The sequence below is a fragment of the Ruditapes philippinarum genome, unplaced genomic scaffold (assembly GCF_026571515.1).
Source record: "Ruditapes philippinarum isolate M1 unplaced genomic scaffold, ASM2657151v2 ctg331_1_1_1_1, whole genome shotgun sequence".
Taxonomy (NCBI): domain Eukaryota; kingdom Metazoa; phylum Mollusca; class Bivalvia; order Venerida; family Veneridae; genus Ruditapes; species Ruditapes philippinarum.
Genome location: NW_026855427.1, coordinates 64,780 through 87,294, shown reverse-complemented (window position 1 = coordinate 87,294; position 22,515 = coordinate 64,780). Strand labels below are relative to the sequence as shown.

Below are 22,515 nucleotides of genomic sequence, written 5' to 3'. Positions count from 1 at the left end.
CTCGTCTATAGACTCTTTACGAGAACAGAATGCCGAAACTTTGCTCAAATCTTTGGAACTAGTTTTGACATCGATTTCCCCAAAAATGATGACTAGTGCAATGCGAAACTTCTGTGTCCCGTAGCTCAACTGTAGATAAACGTTCTTCCGGATAGCAATCTGCCTGATCCTTTCTAATAAAATATTGTACAGACATTTTTCATTTGCAAACACTTCAAATCTAAAAACCATTTGTGTTGTTGAATTTTCCCCGGCAAATATTGTTGACTTACATATCCCACAACTAATGTCGTCTCCTATTTCGCGAACAAGACGATTTTCGAGAGCACGCAGAAGAAATGCGTTGGCGGTTATATTTCCATAATTTTAATCGTTACTTTTAAAATTCACCCAAAAGCTCCCCCTTTCTATTTACTTAAAGAGTGTTTTGCAACTTTCCGTTTAGGGAATGTGTCCGGGGAAACAAAAATTTGTTTTCCCAAGTCACTGAAATTTATACAAATCCCTTTAAGCAACCCCGGTCAGTTCCCTTTAAAATTAAAAATTTAAACGAAATGATAAAAATATAAATTCAAAAAAACCCTTTCGTTTTTGTTTAGAGAAACCCTAAAAGTTATTTTTAAAACTTTGCCCCCCTCGGCCTAAAAAAAAATTTCCAAAAAGGGGAAACCTGAAGTTTTTCCCCGGGCCCTTTTCCAATTTGGACGGAAGGGTTTTGAGGGGGCCCCTTCCGGGCCTTTGAAAAATTAAAACCCATTTTAAAAACACAAACGGGAAAAAACCCTGGGGAAGGAAAAACTGGAAGCTAAAAAAATAACTTGGCGGGGGCCAAAACCTTAAAAAAACCCCCCTTTAAAATTTAAAAATCCAAATGGATAAAGCCCCCGGGTTGGAAATTCATTCTCCAAAAACCTTGCCTAAAACCAGGAAAAAAAATTTTATTTTTCTTGGGCAAAATTTTCCCTTTAAATTTTTAAATTTAACAAAAAGGGGAAAATTTCTGCGTTTCCATTACCTTTAAAACATTGCGGGGAAAATTTTGGGACTTCCCTTAAATTTAATTGAGGGTTTAAAAAATTGTGACTCCCTTAAAAGCAAAAAATTTTTTAAATTTAAAATTTTGGATCCTACCCCAACCATTTTTAACACAAAATTAAACATGAATAAATTTTTACATTTTTTTTTCATAAAAAAGTTTTACTGTTTTGATACACTTACCTTTATAAGGATCCCATATATTGGGGAAAATGACAGGGCCCCTTTTTTCTTCTGGCAAAGGGTTCCTTCTCCCCAAACATTTGACTCAAAATCAAGAATAAAATTAAATGAAATTATTCCAGATTTAGAGCCTTTGTCGTCTTCTAGAATTTCGCAAGTATCAACTCTCTGTACTTTGGAGTTTACGTTACATAAAAAGCAATAAACGTTTGCAAAATAGAAAACGCCGCTGTCTGAAAAAGTCTTAAAAATCTTATTCTGGTCGTAACTGTTAACAACACATCTTTTTCTCATTTCCTTTTTCATAACATCCCAAGTCCTTAACATTTCACGTGGACATTACAAAGTGACGAATACAATATGAAAACCCCCCATACGTTTTGGGCTGGGGGGAAATGACGGCCCCAAAAACAATTTTCCATTACAAATTTTTTTCTCTCTTCAAATTTGTTGAGAGGTTTTTGTCCAAAAAAGGGGAAATCCTTCAGTTTACAACAAACCCTTTTTCATGACGGGAGCTCCAAAACGTCATTACATTTGGCACAAATGTTTATTTTCGGTTTCACCTTTTTTCCCTTTTTTGGGATCATAAAAAATCACAAAGTCCTGAAAACCCTGAAAAGGGGGGGTGGCAAAACTTTGATAGGCTAGAGGGTTTTTTCCCAAATTTAGAACAAATTTCCAAAGACATGGTCCAAATAACTGTCAATTCCTTCTCCAAAAAGGCCCCCATTTTTTCCAAATGCCTTTAAAAGGCCCACAAGGGACCTTGGCTCAACCAACCCTGACAACGGCATGTCCGGACAGCAACTTCCGGTCTCAAAGCAATCACTTTCACAAGAGCATGCCTCGCAACAAGGCTCGTATAATTCATTCGGTATTTCCTATAAAAATGTTAAAGTATTTAATTATAGCATTTCAAATAATTGTATGAGTATTTACAAAAAAACTTGTATATTTTATTCGCATAGATTTTACCATCCATAAGCATCCCTACTAAACATGACAAAAATGTTAGATACGTCAAACTTTGAAAAACAAGCATGTTCTTTTAAATCGGATATTTTTAGGAACTGACAAATTTTACAAAGAGTATTATATATATTATAAAACATGCCTGTTAACAAGACAATTGTATTAATTTTTGATTTAAAAAAATCAAACTTGGCAACTTACCTTCAGGGGCGAAGATTGACAGAACTTGCTGTATGGACAAAGGTTCCTCAAACTCAGCGGATGGTCAGACGACAAAGTTGTTTTGTTTAAAATTTTCCCTTTTGGCAAAAACCCCAATAAATCAACGTAAAGTAAAAGATTTAAAAAAAAATTCAAGTTTAAAACCTTTTTAAAATTAAAAATAAAATTCATTATTTTAAAATAAAAGGTTTATATTTACCAAATTTAGGAAAACATACCCTGGGGATATAAAAAAACAGAGTTTCCGTTTGAAATTTGCCAATCTTTGCTTAAGGTCTTTTTTTAGCATTCCAAATCCTGTCTCCGGCCCGGTTTTAAAATTAAATTTTGTATTCCCCCAGGCTTAATTTTTATAAAAAGGGGACAAAATAAACACAATATCTTTTGGAACACACCAAAACATTTGAAAATTTTTATGGTGACACGGGTGTAAAAAGACGAGGAAAACATTTTTAAACCGCACCTAATTTGGAAACGTTAAATTTTTGAATTTCAAATAGCATTAAAAAATAATTTAATTTTTGAAAAAATTTTTAAAATTTTTTAAAATTTTCTTTTTATTGGCCCCGCCAACAAAAATGCAAAAAAACCCTTTGGAAAGGGGGCCCCCAAAAATTTTTTGGGGAAAATAATTTAAATTAAAATTTTTATTCATGCCCCCTTTTTGAAAAGTCCCTTTTAAAACCCTTTTAAATTTTAAAAATCGTAAAACTTTTTGACTTATATTTTTTAAAAAAATTAAATCTTAAAATTGTAAACTTAACGGGGGGAAAAGGAAAAAATAAAATGTTTAAACAATTTTTTTTTGTTTTTTTTCACAAAATCAACACAGTAGTGAGTAAAATAAGAAAAACTTTTATTTAAAAAAAAATTTAAAAAAATTGTTTGTCGTTTGTTTTAAACCAAAAAATTTTTTTGATACTATCTCGGCGGTCGTTTAACCTAATATAACCGGTTTCCTGGATAACTAACCAGTAAATACCAATTTTCCCCCGCAAGTGCTTAACTAAATTACGTTATGCCAAGTTTTAGAAATAAGTTAATACCTAAATACCATTTAACTTTTTATTCAATGTGCAGAAATCTTAGCCATAATAATGGGTATTATAAAACATTAAAGTACTAACCTTTGATGGCATTGATTATAGGATATTCCTGTTAGCTGAGTCGATGTAACATTCGGTTAAACAGATCTAAATATATTTCCTACCTTCGACTTTGATAACATATACTTTTGAATGGGATTCATGATTTATAGTAAACTAAAGTTAAGTTAAATAATACGCATTTCTTATTTTAAAAATGGTTTACGTTTTGAATATTATTAACTTTCCTTAATTTGTGTATTACAATGGACTTGTAATATTTCGAATATGAACTCAGTATTAATGGCACACAATTAGCAACCTATAGTATCATAATGTTTAGTAATGGAGAGGGTATGCCACGAGCCCTTGATACCTATTTACAAATAAAATATAAACTGTCAAATGTTCTCTTCCTGGCTTCCGGAATAGATGTAAATTATTATCTATCTTTGAAAAAATATGCTGGCAACACAGGAGAGAAAAAATCGAGTACATAAATTGTGTCTAAAAACACAAGTTCAATTTAAGTTCGGTCAAAAATTGTATATCACTTTATCACAGATTCGCACATTGCAATTTGTTATAACATTTGAATATTTACAGTCTCACATAATCGCAAGTGTTTTGTCCATGTATCGCCCTAAGTGTCATTAACTTTCGTATGGTGCACTGCTGGGTTCATGTCGTGGAAGGTTTCGCCTTGTGAAACTTTTTTTCTGTCACGAAGGTATTTTTTTCTGTTGCAATTTTACAAAAGAGCTAGACATAGAGAAGACAACACATAGACAGTGATATTTTATGAATGCCATACCTTTATAAAGTTGTCTCGCCGTAATGGCACCATTATAATATAGATAAAATGTAAAATAAACTGTTATATAGTGAAAAGCGATATATTATAAAGTTCGGATACAAAAATAAATTTTAATGTATAATATTATCTTACATAATCTTAGCGTGTCGGATTATGGCTATTACTATATTGGATTTCCATTTTTTTCCACACACCTCCTCGATTAAAATACAACTGACCTGGTTTGAACTAGCAGGGAAATCAACACTTACTCATTTTAACAATTTTTAGGCGCCGGCGGACATCAGGTGTGTACTGCAATGTTTTTCCTTTTTCGCCTGAAATCTGTATAGCTTTTTGACTGTTCCCTGGATATACAATATCATTTTAAATAAATTAAATGAGGGATAATTCACCTTATTTCAAGCAGAGGCACGATGATGCATTTAAAGCCGGAGCCCGTAAAAACAACGAAAAATTAAGTAATGAAAGGTATTTTGTAACAAAATAGCGAGGATCTATTTGAAATTAAATGTGTCTTCTGTGACAATTATCGTGTTTGTGTGTTATGTCGTGCAACTATAACGGCTGTAAAATGCTGGCCAGTTCCTCATATCTTTTCCAGTTGGCTTTGAGGTTATTTGCTCATTTATATAACTTTCAGGAGCAAATAACTTTATAACAAGGGCAGATTCTCTCCACAGGAAGCTGACCACCACACGCCTTAACTGTTTTTCATCAATTTGTTTCAATCACGAGTTCAACCGTCCTCAAGTTCGCCGGTTTGACATTTTTATGCAATTCAGATATCGCTATTTTGTGTAAGTACAATACCGGAAATAGTATAACAACAATGCCTATAACGAATTCTATTGAATGTTGCCCTCACTTACATACATTTAATAGATCCAGCTTATATACAAATATACTATTATGTAAATTAGAAAGCCATTATTTTACATTTTACTGATCTTTTTTAATACATGCGCAAACAAATTTGAAACGTGAAATATTAAACATAAAGATACTCTTTAAGCCTATGAAATAACATATATTCATGAGTGTTTCGACAAACATATGCATAATTAAGTTTGACCTTTTAACCCCTTAAACAATGCACTCAATTGATGTTTGTCTTTGAACGAGTTCAGATAAATTTTTTGGGCATTTTAGGAAAGGCGCGTTCTTTTATTGATTAATTATGGAATGTATCGAGCTCCTGAGAAATGCTACAAAGAAAATTGATATGAAGAAATTGAATGATTGATTGGTTGGTTTGATGATTGACTGGTTTGTTGATTGATTAATTGATTGATTGATTGATTGATTTGGTTCAATGCTAAAACTAGTGAATGAATTAATGATGAAAATGACATTTTAGAATGTGGTTTATGAAGAAGTAAAATAAGTAAATCTTTTTTCCATGCATTAAGTAAGATTACTTTAAGAGATATTGTCTAATTGATTTTTGATATCAGTTTTGATAATTAGTTAATAATTTATAGATTAAAAATAACTGTCTTTGTAAATAAGCTGATAAAAGGATGCTAAGAAAAGATCAAATTATTATTCCACAGACATGCAATAATAATTAAGTCAGTTTTAAATATAAATACAAAATCTAAATCATGATAACACATTAAGCTATTTACATTATGTTGTAAAAATCTCTTTTTTGACTTCTGAAAGTATCCAATATCAGTGTCAATAATTAATTGGTCAAATTTAAGTCACGTGGCATTTTTCCGAGAAGGTATACCTATAAAATATGTCAGTAAACATATTGTTATATTTGTGTATATTACAAAAAAAGACAATTAATTTGGGTCAACACTAATATTTCAACATGACTTACAATGGGACAATAATAAAGCCGTACTATTAAGTGTTTTGCAAACATTGCAAACATAGAAACTGCTTACCAAGAAGTGTGGGTTAAACAAACGTTTTGAATATAAAAACGTGTTCAAAATTTTACTGTAAATAATTTTAAAAGGCTCTATATAGACCTTAGAACTCATGCGATACAATCCTTAAAATATGGTAACTGAAGGAACGGACATTTTCGATCAATTGGAATCATGACATCCTGACCTAAGACACTAAAACTTATTCTGAGGCTAAGGAAACCAACTCTTGGTATAAACATTCCATGTAGAGTCATTTAAGACAAAATAGAGAAAATGCTCCATTCCAATTGGCTAAAACGGCGGTGTTAGGATAAAATGGTCAATTCTGTTAAATTGTATCACCGTTCAAGCATGGCGGCAATCACTGCACCTAATTTCACAGCATGTCAGTCTTTGGCTTGCACCAGAATTCAATTCATAATAAAGTAAAGTTCTCGGGAAGCTTTTGAAAAAAAAATACGTTTTGAATCTTTGCATATTCAAACAAATCAGTAAACTGTTCAATTCTGGCTTTCTAGTTTACAAAAATTGACAAAAAATAAAAACTCAGTGGAGTCTCTTTAAAAAAGTGCAAAATTAGTTTATGTTCTTTAAATATTGGATTTAGAGCATGTTTAACTATCACCACCTGAAGAAAGTAGCACTGAATGTAAAATAATTTGTCATAAACGCAGACAAATGTAAACAAAGTGGTATTTTGCTTTCCATACAAACATATTAAGTCGCAAGTGATTTCATTTTTCATGATTAAAGCCTTAAAGGTAAAGCATGTTTTGTTCTAGTAATGCAAAAAAAATCTAATGCAACTGCCGTACCTTGCTCATTATGGTTCAAAGTAGAATATCTTTTCAAATCGATTTTGAGCCGGATATTTATTTTACAAAATAATATCTAAACGTTTGATCGTTAGTGTCTTTTTCCTGTTTAAAATTTAGAAGTTAGATTTGAATTTTAATGCTTCGATTTTTGTATCGAGTATCTATCATGCCACGGATCATCGTGTTAAGTTTGCGCTGTCGTATAAAAATAGATATTTCATTTTGTATCCCAACAGTTGCAAAGCAAACAATAAAGTCAATCTTTCTTTCAATACACTAATCATCTGATTGCATATATGATTTTCTTAGTCGCCCATATAAAAGTTTATTTCTAAACATTCCTAATTTCTTAAACTTCCAGCTTCCTTTATTTTAAATTGTTCATCATGAATTTTAGGATATTAAGATGAAAATTTTAAATTACTCGCTCAACAATAAAAAAAATCAGATAATTGACCACACTGCTTTTTATGGCTTTGAATTTTTAGATATTATTTAATTTACCTATCTGTTGCACAGAAAACCGTATATTCTGCATTTGTGTTACTGTTTAAAGACTGTTTAAGCATTATCAGTGAAACTCAGAAGAGACAAATAAGTTGATTTTTCTTGCTCTGGGTTTCTAATGTATCCAAAAAGTAAGATAAATTTTACTGAAAAACGCATGTGTGGAACTTAGAACACGATGTTTTAACAATTGATGATTTAAAATAAAAATTAAACAAAAAGTAACAATGAAACTACTAACAATTTTAGTGGCCTCATATTTTTGTTTTGTTTCTATTTACCAGACATTTATCGAACACTCCTGTTTGGCTCCCGTTATGGGTTGAAACGATTCTGCGCAATGATTAGTGGAGGGTCGTCAATCCACCGGTTTGAATGGCTTTGTATTGAAAACATTTTAAAATTGTAAAAGATTTCGAATCACTTATGTTGAAATTTAAAACTATCACAAAATTAAAAGAAAAAGAGCAATGTTTCTTTCAACCCTTCTAATGTGTCTGATAGGACTTCTGGGATGGCATTCTGGCAGAGGTAAAATAAACGTTTTCTTTTTAACATTTTTTTTCTCTCCTGAATTCTTTGAATTTCCATTGGTTACGAACAAATGTTCTTTTTATGCAGTTATATTTTTATTTACTCATCTTTTTTAAGATTAAAGAACACCTAGATTAAACTCTATATTATTATTTTTCAAAGAATTTCTTATATAAATAAATTGTTCTATAATTTTAAAAGGGAACAGTTATAATTATTTGGTGTTAGTATTTTCCCCGATACTAACTTTGATTTGAATAAGTAAATGCTTCATTTAAAGCAGCACGCCTCCAGATTCATGCTTATTTTCATAAAAATTTTGAAAATGTAGATCTATTAGAATTTTTTTTTTTGTAAAATGAACAAAGAAAATAAAGTTTACATTGCATGTAAATTATCAAAAAGATTTCAAAATATGTATAGATCGCTCTTACTGCGTTAGTAAAGCAGTAAAAATATGGTAAAAATACTGCAAAACCGGTCAACAATCACACATAACATGGAAATTTTTAGTTTGAACCTTTTTGCTTTTCTTAAAATCTCGGTACTTATATTCTCAAGTTTGATTTTAATGATATATTTTAGTTCATCTGGAGGCATGCAGGTTTAATGATTGATTGAACTTTCAATCATATCGTATCAGCCAATATAAAAATTCAGTAAAATTAACAATTACATAGCATGAAAATTGAACACATATATTGCATGTTTTTATATATAAATAGAAACAAACATTAAACTTTTATTATCAGTTCAAGAACGAATGTTTCTAAATATCAATATAACCGAGTTTGAAAAGGTAATTTAATGCAAGCATGTCCCTTTATATATTAATGATTGGTAAAATAAAGTGTAAATAAAATATAAGCTATAGCAAAGAGATATAGATAGCAATTAAAGTTGATTCCCTCCAGGATATTTTCAGGTCATACAGAATTCCTTTTTTTTTCTTCCCCTTTTTTTCCATACATTTTTCTTTAATTTTCAATCTTTTATTAAAAGTGAAGCCTCGAGCTTATAAACGTTATTAAAAACCATTTCATATTTCAAAAAGAAACCTTTTTATAAACTACGTTATAATTTTGAATATTTGTATCGATGTATGAAAATAATATTACACTTTAATCTTATCATTATGCATGTAAGATTGATATTTAGATTAATAATTGTAATTTCAGACAAATGTGATTTTTATCAATATATGAATATACTGGGAAGAACTGATTCTTATTTTGTCGAACATATTTGGTTTCACTGTGCACCTATTACTTGTATATCAATTTTACACGTATTTGATGCATTATAATTTTAAACTAAATTATATATTTCAAAACGAGTTGTTTTTTTTCACCCCATTTGACTACATGTACTTTCGGGACAGTTAGGCTATGTCGTTTTTATTGCTTCCGAGTGATCTCACCTCTTTACCATATTTTATTACTGCAAAATTGCAGCGGTCAAGTGCTGCGTGGAGGCGATAAAATATGCAAAATTGCCCCGTACCTAACTTCATTGTTGTTATATTTTTCTGGTCATTTGCAGCGCATTAAGTGATAAAGATTGAATACCGCTGAAGCCTGTACTTGAGGGTGGCGTGAGGGATTTGCACTTTTCAATTATATTGGATCCCTCATTAACAGACTGAATCATTTTGTTGCTTTTAGTGATTCCGAAGTGTTTTCCCTTTACCAGATTTTATATACACCAAATAAATGTTGCAATTAGACTGTCACAGCTGTGAGGCAAAGCATTGAACTATTTACATACGATATTATAAGTTACGCAATGAAGTTATCTTTACTAACGCCAAAATAAGAATATCTATCATTTAGATATGATTAAAATAAATGAATAAACAAATAATACATGCCATTTTGGCTATCCATGTCTGTGATTAATATAATTATAAAATAGAATAAAATTATAAGAAAAAAAAACAAAAAAACAAAACTTGAAATCATACGAGTAAGTATTACAAAGATTTTTTGTTATTTTCTAAGGGCCATTATGCATCCGAAATGTTATCATTTTTTTCTGAAAAACTTTTTTAATTTTGATTACTTGTATTATTTGAAATATATATGAGCTATATTTTTGCTTCTTTTGTTCTCTTGGCAATTGTAATAATCATTGTGAATCAGTACTAGTCATAAAAACTCAAAATACTATTTTGTTTACATTACATTACTGTATGGTCAGTGCTTCTTTCTTCAGTTGCTTAGTGAAATAATTTTTAAAATTAAAAAAAAAAATTCTTAAAACGCAAAGTTTGACATTCAAAAACAAAAAACTATCCCCTTCTCATAATTTGCCTTTTAATATTAGCCCGCAAAACATAACTGAATGACAAATGTATTCGTTGAAAATTTAAAAAGATAGTCGTTATGCTTTGAGAAATACTATTAATAGAAGAAGGCATTTTGATTTACCCCTTCGGGAATTAACGGGGGGTTTAAAATCACAAATGTTGATTTTTTGAAAAATGTTAATTTGACTAAACTTAATAGAAAAACGTATAAAATCACAATTTTTATGAAAGAAGAATTTACATATCAACTAATTTTAGAAAAATTCAAATCACTTAAATTAAAAAATTTTAAAATGTTTAATTTCCAAACTTGAATAATAGGGCTCTTGTCCAAGAGAAAATTGCCGATCACTTGGATGTTTACAACAGCAAAAAACAAAAATGTTTCCATCTTTTTTAATTTTCTGGTTTTGCCCTATTTGAAAACTTTATGTTAAAAATCAGCTATATACCAAAAACTTTTGAGATAGTTTTTTTTAAAGAAACAAAGTTAATTTATGATTACCCGTCATTGGATCAGATAGAACAGATTGTGGGCTGAAGCTGTGCCTTTATATCACTTAATTTTTTTCAGGAGAATGAAACTAATTAAAGTCCAAATCATAGACTAAAAAAGGGTAAAAATATTTATTGAAACGGTCTTAAGGTAGCCCTATAGTTGGTCATTAGTCCTAGGACTTAGGACACAGTTAGAACTTTCTATGAAAAAGAGCCTTGTATTCAATCCATCTATAGCCAAAAAAAGATTTTTTAGTAAAGAAATCACAATGTTTACAAATAAACAAACAAAATTTCCCTCTCATTTTTGTCTCAAAGATTAAGCCATGCATGATGAACAATGGTATTTCAAGAAAATCAAACTTGTGAAAAAAGCACAGAGATTTAAAGAAAAGTAAAACTATTCATGATAAAAGTAATATTTTAAAAGATATGTGGCGATTAATGACAGATTTTGCAGTATTTTTTGACCATATTTCTATTACTTTACGAACTCTGTAACGGCTATTTTTGCATATTTTGACCTCTTTTCGGTAATTAACATGGGTTGTAAGTGCTAACTGCAATCTTTGTTCACTTCACAATAGTTTACTTTTTAATGCATTTTCAAAATGTTCTTGAAAAATGAATCTAGAGGAATGTCGCTTAAAAAAGAAAAGAAAAATCAGATAATTATATAAAAGTAGCACAGATAGTAAGATATGAGTGAATTGTATCTTATATCTTTTTACATCTAATATACTTGACAAAACGTTGCAATATCACTAATTTAAAAAAAAATGTAAAATAAATGAAAAAAAAAGATTAAAGTTTACTGTGAAATTGAACATATAGTGCCTTGTCAGAGAGAAAACCTTTGAGCTTTCAATGAAAAAAAATGCACTCAGTATACCAATGAAATCTTTCTGATCGATGTTATTATTATTAATATTAACAAATGTTTTAAATTTTATTATTACATTTGAATCTTTGATCCGTTAGATACATCGATTTTTAAGTGATGACACGTACCAATCATTCAGATGTGCTAACGTAATATTTAAAAAAAGATGCCGGAAAAGGATTTTCGATAAAACAAACCATTGGATGTATTTTTGTATCAATATTTACATATTCGAACGCAAATGAGCACACCCTGAATTTCTCGCTGACAGATATCTTTGAATACCATCCGTATGAAAGAATTCGGCATTTACAAATAAAGTATATGGCTTAATGGATTAAATATTTGCTCTAATATAATCTATAGCAGCGACAGTGTTTGCATATCACGCAATATTGCTTCGGAAAACAACGAAGTTGGTTTAGATATTAAAGATTTCTAAGAAACGGAAACTACCAGAAAAGGAGCTATTTGTAAACCATGTTGAATTGTATAAGTTTAAACCTTTAAATGCATTGTTACAGAAATTGTCTGAATTTGTTTAGTAGCGAAACATATACATAAGTATAAAAGTACCAAAACAACATACTTATACTATAGATAGTCGTATTAAAGCACCAGGCCTCCACATTAATGTTAATTTTCATGAAAAGTTTGAAAATGTTTTAAAAAGTAAAATATTGTGAAGTGAACAAAGAAAATAATTTTAACATCGCAAACAACATTAACGACCTATGTATTAAACAGTAAACTATTGTGAAGTGAAGTAAAGAAAATAATTGTTATATTGCAATTTGCACTTACAACCAACCCATGTTACCTAAAGAGGTCAAAATATGCAAAAATAGCCCTTACTGCGATAGAAACGCAAAAGAAATGTGGTGAAAAATACTGTAAAAGCGGTCATTAATCGCACTTAACCTTTTATCTTGAATATAGAGTGCTTTAATTAAAAGAACTGAAAACATCAAAGCCAACAAGCAGCTGTTGTGCTTAGTATAAACAGAAATAGAATTTACGTAATAACGTAATGAAAAGTCCATTGAATAATTATGTATTTAATGCATATAGACGGGTTTTTTTTATTTACACTAAGAACATTTTTTGTGACAATACTAACACAATTATGAACAGTCTAGACCATTAATATTCCAGCTTATTTGCATAATGATGATTGGGAATATATCTTATCGGTTTACTTATTTGCTTACAAAGAAAAGTAAATATTTGGATCTTAAAAAAGTATGTTTGACCTCGTCATTTATTTATTTTCGGTCAAAAAAATGTAAAAAAAAAGAAAGAAAAAAGAAAACTCGGACAAATATCAGATCTTTTGGTACCATTGCACCAGTATTCGTGGATATTTTCCCCGAGTGATAATTAAATCATCATTTTAGTTGATTGTGCTTTGAAAATCTGCAAATGCATTTGGAATTACTAGAACAGAGTGTAAATACATTTCAAGCCTAATTATACTAGTTATAAGCAAATTGTTCGGTGAGATTTTAGAACTAATTGCACTAATTACATAAGGCTGATATGCATGGCAAATTGTGTGCAATTAAATTAATTGATGAAATTCTATATATAACATTCATCGGGTCATTAAAATTGTATTTATTGAATGTGTGTCACTAGTCTTGTCTCAAAATAGATATTTAAAATTGATATTTAATTGATAGACATTCCAAGCTTCCATTATTGCAACTGCTCTCATCAGAGTTTGTGAATATCAAGATGAAAATCAAAGCTCCAACAGTGTAAAGCCTGGTCAGATTTGGACAGCGCGATTTCAACATCGTACTTTCGTGTTTTCATCATCGTTTCATCAGGACGAAATAAAAGAATCCCAATTGTCCAAACGGAACACCGTATTAGACAAATCAATTTTAGAAATTAAGAAAGATAATGGTTTATACATTATATAATAAGTACTTATATGATTTTATTTTACAGTGAGTTGTTCTTATAGCACAGGTGGAGAAACGAAAATTCGAAAAAGTCTTATATATATTGACTCATATGATCCTGTGTCAAGACCTTCATCACAGACCCACATAAAGGCTGGACTAAATATCTTCGCTATAGACGAACTGGTACGTGTTTTTAGAACGAAAAAATAAACCCCTCTGAAAGCGCCATACACGAAACTTTTGACCTTTTACCGTTTATTGTTTATATTGTTATTAAAATGATTACAGAATACCTAGAATTAAACCGATTGGACCATGCAAGAAATCACCGTCATACTAAAATAGCTCGGTTAATGTAAACGAATATCTAATCGTATGCATTCTTTGTAAATTTTATTCTTTTAAGAAACTACCATAAGGTTATGAAATCAAATTAATTTTACTTCTTTAATTTTTTATAAAATTATTTTATCAAAATAATATAGCTCTCTTATTTTAGACTATTACCTAAACTTCCACACATCTTGGTATGAGTCAAAATATATGTATTTAATAATGAATGAGTCTGTGCCTTTTCAAATATTTTAATGTTTTGAATTGCTATATAGTTATTTTAGTCAGGTACGTAATTTTCTTTTCTTTCTATTCAATACTACAGAGTGTTCAGAAAGTTGTATTGGAAATTTCAGGAAATATGTTACACGCGTGCAATCAATACAATATATTTTCATTTTCATTTTGCTTTAATGTATTTTGCATCGTTGTCTGTTGTTGTTATTGCTGTAATTATTATTATACGAGCTAAATGGGCGAAATGATATTCAAAGTATAACAATAACGTAAAGATAAAACTAGGAATCATTTCCATTTAACATGCATTATTGTATGAACTTGTGCTTAAAAGACCTGAAGAAGTTTATCTGCAAGAAACAAATTTATATAATATGAATTTTACTTTTAGAATTTACAAGATCAAAAGCTGACCTTGGCTGGATGGATGACCTTTGTGAGTATGCTTTTTTGTCTGAGACATTGGCAAGAAAACATTACGCTTCAAGGCCGCTACAAAATGCCGATTCTTTTATTTTGTTATTGCTTGAATTACATAATAACTAGAAGACTATGTAACTTTAAAATTTTATTTATGTTTCAAAGAAGTAATAAAAAGCCTGAATTATTTCTTACATTGTCCTATGTAACTACACTTATTTGCTTTTGGATCCATTCCAAAATCCTCGCTGATCGGACAGGTTTCAACCTTGGTGTTGTAATTTCTTTTGGGGAGGGGATGGGTGGACCGGTTTAACATTTATATGATGAATAACAATGATCTGTTCTACTAGTAGAAAGATTGATTAAATCATATGGTTATGCGATATTGCATCAATTATCTCACATCTGTAAGCAACAACATCTAAAAATAATAATTACCTGGTTTGCTGTCACGTATGATACTAAATACTATTAACTTTACTCTTTGTGGTAGAACAAACCTACCATTATTGACTAAAACTAAATGCACTTAAAATTTTGTGGCAATAGGAATGGCATGACGATAGAATTATGTGGAACACCACCGAAAATGATGATATAAAATACATTTTTGCAAAGCCAGAGAATATTTGGAAACCTGAGTTGATCATTGATAACGCGTAAGTAACAATCTAATTCCTTTTTAAATCAAAGCACAGAAGGCGCTGAATTTGTTTGAGTCTCAGAATGTCAGAAAGGTGAAGGTTGTGAGATTATAAACCAATTTGTTTTTATATAGTGCCACCAATGCTTTCCAGTGTTTTAACTGTAGTAAATTTGCAATAAGACTAATTGCAACACTGATAGTCAATTCAATGTTTATTTGACTTATTTTTTTTTTTGCCTCAACTGGGATTTGAACTCCAAACCTCTCGATTCAGAAGCGAGCGTGCAAACCCCTCGGCCACGGTGAAGTTATATATTAAGAAAACCATATTATTCTAAATTAGGGTTTGTAACTCTTATTATTTCGACGCTAAACCTGTTGTTTAACACAGATGTAAATAATCATAGAGCTTACTGTAAGCATGTATATCTATAAAGAATGAAACAATATTAGAAATCTTCGACCATTCGGGAACTACTTTGCTTGAAAATAAATGCGCCTGTCATTTCACAATCTTTACGCTTTCATCTCCCCTGAATTTTTCGGCGTTAGTGTACATATAAAGGGAAGTAACCGCATCAAAAAAGTGGACTACTTTAGGCATTTGCAATTAACAGCATTAGGCTCTGAAATTTCGCTACCATTATTTGTTTGGTCTGACGACCCAAACAAATAAAAATTCTTTTTAATGAATACAAATCGATATTAAAACAAGGTATCGTTGCCTGTTATTGAAACAACACCAATAACTGGTGTACCATATCCCATGCTGCTAGCACCTATTTTAGAACGGTGGCTGTATTTCAGGGAAATTTGAATACAATATAGATTTAAAACGATATTTGTGCTGCTTTTAAAGGGTGCACAATACTTATAATTTTGGTTGCATACTTTAAACAACCATTGTTTCTTTTTTTATAAAACATGCAATGGTATTATGAAACCGACATTCTTTTGAAAGTTCTGAGTAGGCTTCGCCAAACCTTGATGTTTTAATATCGTCATAGATTGGAAGATCTTGGACTGATTAGAGCAGAGGATTTGTTGTTGCGGGTGAAAAATACCGGAAGCGTCGAGTGGGACCCGCCCGTTTTGTTTATCACACATTGTGAGGTAATAATGTTTGGAATATACCTCAAAATAGCATTGCAGAGTGGTGTAGTTAATTAATGTTTAGGGAATGCGTTGACCACTTGTTCGCAAATTTCCGCATATTCCGCCATATTCCATATCTTATACAATTCAAATGAGCGTCGCTATGACCTGATTAAACAACAAGTCTTTGTCAACCGAACGCTTTCATGTAATGTATCAGATACGGAAAATGAACGGAAGTTTACGGAATTTAAATTGTTTAAAAATGGCAGGAAATAAAATTTGATATTACATGTTACAGACTAAAAGATCTGGATATTATTGAAAGTCAAGCACTTCTTCTGCGCTTGAAATACGATGGTACGATAGACTGGGAGCCCCCAAAGTTGTTCATTACACACTGTGAGGTGGGTTCTTCTTCAACATTATGAAGTCGTTTTCATATATAAATATATTTCCCAGCGACCACGTTCTTACTGAATATATTATGCCAATTTTGATTTGTGTCAGGCTGTTTAGAGAAAAGCAAAGCTGAAATTGATAAATAACTTAAATGTCAAAAGTAATAAAAAAGAAAACTTACTTCTATTCATTCAAATTACCAATCACCAAATATCGTCAACAATTTTTTGTTTGTTTCATTTTAACAGTCTAAAAAATACATTCCTTCCACATGCAAAACTGCTTTTGACATTTGGGCATATTTAAGTATCCTACGAGCAATAAATACCGCATGCTTTATGAAAACTTGAAGAGCAATGGCATCCATAAGCCCGAAGAATAAGTAAACAACCCAGCGTTCGTAAGAATTCCAAGTTTTCCAATTTCCTAGCCACTTTTTGAATGTTTACACATCTGTCAACACTTATTCATTGTCTGTTACAACCCTCAAATAAGTTTTCTTCCTTTTAAAAAGGTGTATGACTAACAAATCCAAATGACATCCCTCTGAATCAAACACAATTAGTTTCCTCCAGTGAAATACACAACTTTTAAAAATGGCGGCCGCTAAAATTTCACAAAGCCAGGTCTAATATAAATTCTCAGTAAGTAACAGAAATATGGATGGATGGTTGGACTTTTTCTCCTACTATAATTGTTTGTTTTTATTATTAAAACAAGCGATCATTCATATTTCCTTTTAATAAAATGAATAATATCACCGCCATTTAACATTGATTGTCGAACTTATTTTCGGCCCAAGACTTCTTGTATTTAATGAGAGATTTGTCTAAATGGGACTCACAATGGGGGAAACAGATTTTAATTTTAACGTTAATATTAAGGAAATTTCGTTTTAACTTGTTTTTAAGCATAAAATAAAAAGAAAAAAATTTGTTTGTTGTGCAAGATGTAATTTTATTTCATCTCCTGAACTTTAAAAACAGTATTCTAATACTGTTTTTAAAGTCCACTAGATGAAATAACAATGTATGAGTAATAACAATATTAATAAATAAATATTACTATAATTATGAATATTGCACCATACAAAATTATTATGTTCATGTTCGTTTTTATGTTTTTTTTTGTATTACTATTGCTTTACTTTAAAATAATAAGCACGTGTGTTTTTGATTTTTAAAACTTTGATATAAACAAAGTTATAATCTAGCTATGTTCTGACCACTGCAAAAAATGTCACGTTCAAAAATTGTGTGATTTGCACAGTATGGCAGAATGCTCAGTCCGTTTTTGCAATTCTACCGACTATAAAACATCTAGTATATTCACGTATAAATGCAATGGTTGACTTTTTTACCTAATGGAGTATTTATAAAAGCTTTTTTTTCTTACATTGTCTGCACGAAATTTAAATTTCTATTATCTTCAGGTGGATATTACCTACTATCCGTATGATACACAAAAATGTGCCGTGGAACTGTTGAGTTGGTCTTATACCATTGATGAAGTCATTTTAGACCATCTGTTTGAAGAAGTTAACCTCGAAGACTTCCAGTGAGTAATTTCCTATAATTTCACTTGATTTCGGGAACATTAAGTTTCGTAGTTTTGTCACAAAGAACGTGTTCGTGGGTTCTTGTCAGGGGCTGCGTACTGTAAACGTTGCCTTTGCCTTGTTGATCTTTGTTCTCATTTTTTAACTGAATGGACTGTCTCGTTTTCCAAAAGATAAAATGTAGAATATATGATGCAAATAATCTTACAGCAGACGAAATGAAATTTCGTTAGATCTTTGATTCTTGGAAAAACGTACCCACCGAAACCACGAAAATAAGTGTCCCACGGATAGTATTAATTTTGCAATACTAGAATGGTCCAATTTAAAATACAACATACTTGTAAAATTTCTAACGGGAGAAGAGTTTGGAATATATTAAACAGATATGTTAAGGGATAGTTTTTGAATGAGTAGTAAGTTGGACACACCCAGTCACCTGTCTTCAATCCTCAAAAAATAATCCGTGATTATGCTGGACGAGAAAGGATAAATTAGATATAGATATCCTTTTGAGGATTACTTTAGTAACTAATTATTAACCACCCAAAAATTTTTATGTTTTTATTTTTTTGCTAATTCCTATAAATACTTGCTGTGTCTATTTTTATATTTACGACCAGGTTTATATTATTATTAAAGCATTTAACAATACAGTTCCCAATAAACAAAATTGATGTCAGTTATTTTACTGTATTTCTAAATCTATTCACAGGCAACAAATTTCTATTTCAGCGGAAATAAAAGTATTGGTAGTTGATTTAAAGTTACTTAATTTTTTTGTCATTTTTATTTATGTGGACTTTTAAAGTATTGACAAAAACTTAAAAGACGGACTTGATTGAGCTGACAGTTGATTTTAGTGGATTTTACGGTATTGTTTTTTTTCTTTGCAGAATGAATAAGTATCAGTAAAAGGCTTGAGCATAATTACCGCCAGCAAACAAAAAAAATATATTTCAGCGGACATTTAAGTACTGGCACTTAATTTTTGGGTTGGGGCGGAGGGGGCTTAATTAACACTATTGACCGAAAAATGCTGGCGATCTTATATGTAATGACATATAACTTAGAATTGTTACACTAAATTTCGGTGAACTTAAAAGTATTGACTATATATATATATATATATATAAACAACAACAATGTCATCGAGAAAAATACTATTTACAGAAGATGTAATTGTTCTAATTTTAAGTAATTATTCATTTATATCAGGGAACACGGGGAGTGGCAGATTTTGTACACGCGTATCGAAGACAGAAACTTGACCGAGCATCTTCCTGATGGAACGTTGAGAGTCTACCCTCAGCTTAACTTCTGGATTGCACTACGTAAGTGTGTGTGTGTGTGTGTGTGTGTGTGTGTGTGCGTGCGTGCGTGCGTGCGTGTGTGTTTGAGTTTGTTTATGCTCGCCACAGGCTGCCCGTATGGGCGACTTCCCCCGAAGAGTGCTAGTATTAGTCATTTTATATTTTGGAGGAAATTGCAAGATACAGATACAGAAAAATGTTGCCTTAAATAAATGTCACGTGATCACCCATGTTTTGAGAGGTTTTGTTGTTGTTTTTGTTGATGTCTTTTTTTAAACTGTACACATCTTTATATCATTCTTTACTTACCGCAAATGCTACAAACATATGGTGAAAACTTTACCATATACAATTGTAATAAAAAGTGCTGAATATCAAAAAGCGTACGAAATTCGCCATACTGAATTTCTTATAGCTCAAATTTGTTTTTACTCTGTTATTTTCACTCTCATTAATTAATGTTTATTTATTGCAGAGAGACGAGCGGGATTTTACAACTTAAATGTTATAATGCCGATTGTCATGACGTCATTTTTGGTCGATTTGGTGTTCCTGGTACCCATAAGTTCGGGGGAGAAAATCACGTACATTCTCACTGAGTTTCTTGCACTTCTGGTTCTTCTCACAATCGTCATACCCCCTACCTCCATAACCGTTAGTGTGTTAGGTAAATATTCTTCTCTAACCCTTTAAGCTGCATGCCTCCAGATGAGCCAAATTATTTCTAAAAAAATGTGCCAAGGTCTTAAGAAGAACAAAAAGATTCAGGATTCAAGTAATAATTTACATGTTGTGTGCGATTAATGACTGATTTTGCAGTATTTATCGCCATATTTCTACTGTGTGATTAAACGCAGTAAGAGGTAAATATTTGACCTCTTTTTGGTAATAAACTTGGATTTTACCTGCCGTTAGCAATGTGTAAATTACTGTCTTTTGGTCACTTCACACAATTTTGTACTTTTGATTACACTTTCAAAATTTTACTTGAGAATTGGCGTGCTGCTTTAACCATCACACAAATTCAGCAATGGATATGAAAAAGTTCATTCTAAGTTTCTGGGATTTCAGTATAAAAATATATATAAATTGAGCTACATATATGTACTGATGGCTGGCAAAGACTGATCACTTTCGGTTTATAGCTTTTTATCTTGGAGGCGCACGAAAGATTATTTGTCCTATCCAACTTAAGGAGAAAGATAAGAAGAAAACACTTTGATTTATATACATTGTCTACATGTTTATTTCTAAACAATTTAATGTATCAACTATATCTATCTATGTCAATGTTCTTGTTATTTCAGCGCTATGGTTGGGCTTTGTGCTCATTGTTGCAGCAAGTGGTATTATGTCAACAGTCATCGTCTTGTATTTATACCACAAAGAGGGCTCCCCAGCAAAGGGCTCGTTGATATCAAGGATATCAGTATGCTTTGCTAAAGTACTGTGTTGGAAAATGGCAAGCGTCGGGCTCGTGGACAAGATCGATAAATCTGGGGTGCGTCAGATATCAGTTAAGTCCATTAAACTTAGTGATATAAGGCCACCAAGTTACCAGGACTTGAAGAAGAGAGGTCTGACAACGGCAACGAAACCTGATGTTAAAACAGCGTCGCCAAAAGTCGCAAAGGCCATTAAAGATGAAGACGACAACGAAGATGAAGAACGTGACATCACATGGAAGATGGTCGGACTGGTTTTTGACAAGTTCTGCTTCTATCTATACCTTATATTTACAATTGTAATGAACTTCACCTTTGTTCTGGCACTCTCTGCAGGTGGCCAGACATCTGCTAAATGAACAAAAAGACGGTCAATGTTCTGCTGTAAAAAGCATTTACTGGTATTACATGTTACGGAAACTTAAACAACAATCATATATTTTTTTAGTTATTACATTTTAGTATTGTAGTAGTTTCGTTTTACATGTATCTACGATTTTTGTACTGAATAGGAAAGCCGGTTTGGTTGATTAACCAAACATGTGCTAGAATCGACGTAAACATGTGATTTTCTGCTATTGCAAATATAAACATGTTCAAATTTTAAATTTATTGAACTGTTAAGAGAATCATTGGTTTAACGGCAACATATATAATATTTATATTTCTGGCTTTGTGTGTCTCCCTTTTTCTGAGAGAATTTGTTTAAATAGTGAAAAGAGTGCATTTACTTAAATACACAAAAAGTTTAAATATTCTATTGTTTGCAGACGGCCGGATATAGTTTTATACAATGCTTAATGTAATACATTTTTAGCATGTACTCTAGTCTTTATTATGATAGTTATCAGACATTTGTATTTGTTAGCTGTAACAAGAATTAAAATGATAAGACTATTAAAGGAACTCCACGGAGGCTCAAAAAAATAAAACGTTTAATTTCAAATGTTTTCATATATCAGCTGGGGCACTTAAAAAAGAAAGATATGTAAAAGAAAATCAAGAAATAAACTCAGAAATGAATTGAAAATCGTATTAAAATGCTATTATTAGCCTGAATGAGTGAAAAGCGTTGCAACGTTTTCAGGTTTTATGTCATTCTTTACAATTAGGTTAATTAACTGGAAAATTGAGTGAGCGATAGGACTGAAACTTTGAACACAAGTATTTGGTCTAGAACTTCATTAAATGGAATATTTATCTTGTAATATTATTTCAAGTTCCATCATGTAAGTGGTGATGTCCTTATAAAGCGGATAGTGGCTCTTTTTGCATCAAAATGTGTCAACAAGTCGAATCTGTGTTAATTGTAGGACCTTGAATAAAGAAATGCATTTTACATCGCTGTTGTAATTATAAACGCTTACAGGATTTTAAAGTACTTTTTAGTACACTT

General features: G+C 31.1%; 1 protein-coding gene across 3 annotated transcripts in view; it reads left to right on the top strand.

Annotated features, from left to right (window-relative positions):
- Positions 1-7,840: 7,840 nt before the first annotated feature.
- LOC132743284 (acetylcholine receptor subunit beta-like 2) overlaps positions 7,841-22,515 on the top strand; it is a 35,537-nt gene continuing 20,862 nt past the window's right edge. The window contains exons 1-9 of one of the 3 annotated variants that reach the window (XM_060731822.1): positions 7,841-8,062; positions 13,711-13,850; positions 14,629-14,673; positions 15,210-15,319; positions 16,314-16,419; positions 18,236-18,360; positions 19,580-19,695; positions 20,150-20,341; positions 20,982-22,340. In XM_060731822.1, the coding sequence (XP_060587805.1) occupies positions 8,002-8,062; positions 13,711-13,850; positions 14,629-14,673; positions 15,210-15,319; positions 16,314-16,419; positions 18,236-18,360; positions 19,580-19,695; positions 20,150-20,341; positions 20,982-21,478 (1,392 nt within the window). In that variant the 5' untranslated portion in view covers positions 7,841-8,001 and the 3' untranslated portion in view covers positions 21,479-22,340. Of the gene's footprint in view, positions 8,063-13,710; positions 13,851-14,628; positions 14,674-15,209; positions 15,320-16,313; positions 16,420-16,702; positions 16,809-18,235; positions 18,361-19,579; positions 19,696-20,149; positions 20,342-20,981; positions 22,341-22,515 lie in introns of those variants that run through there. The other 2 variants (XM_060731820.1, XM_060731821.1) reach the window with 2 other exon arrangements.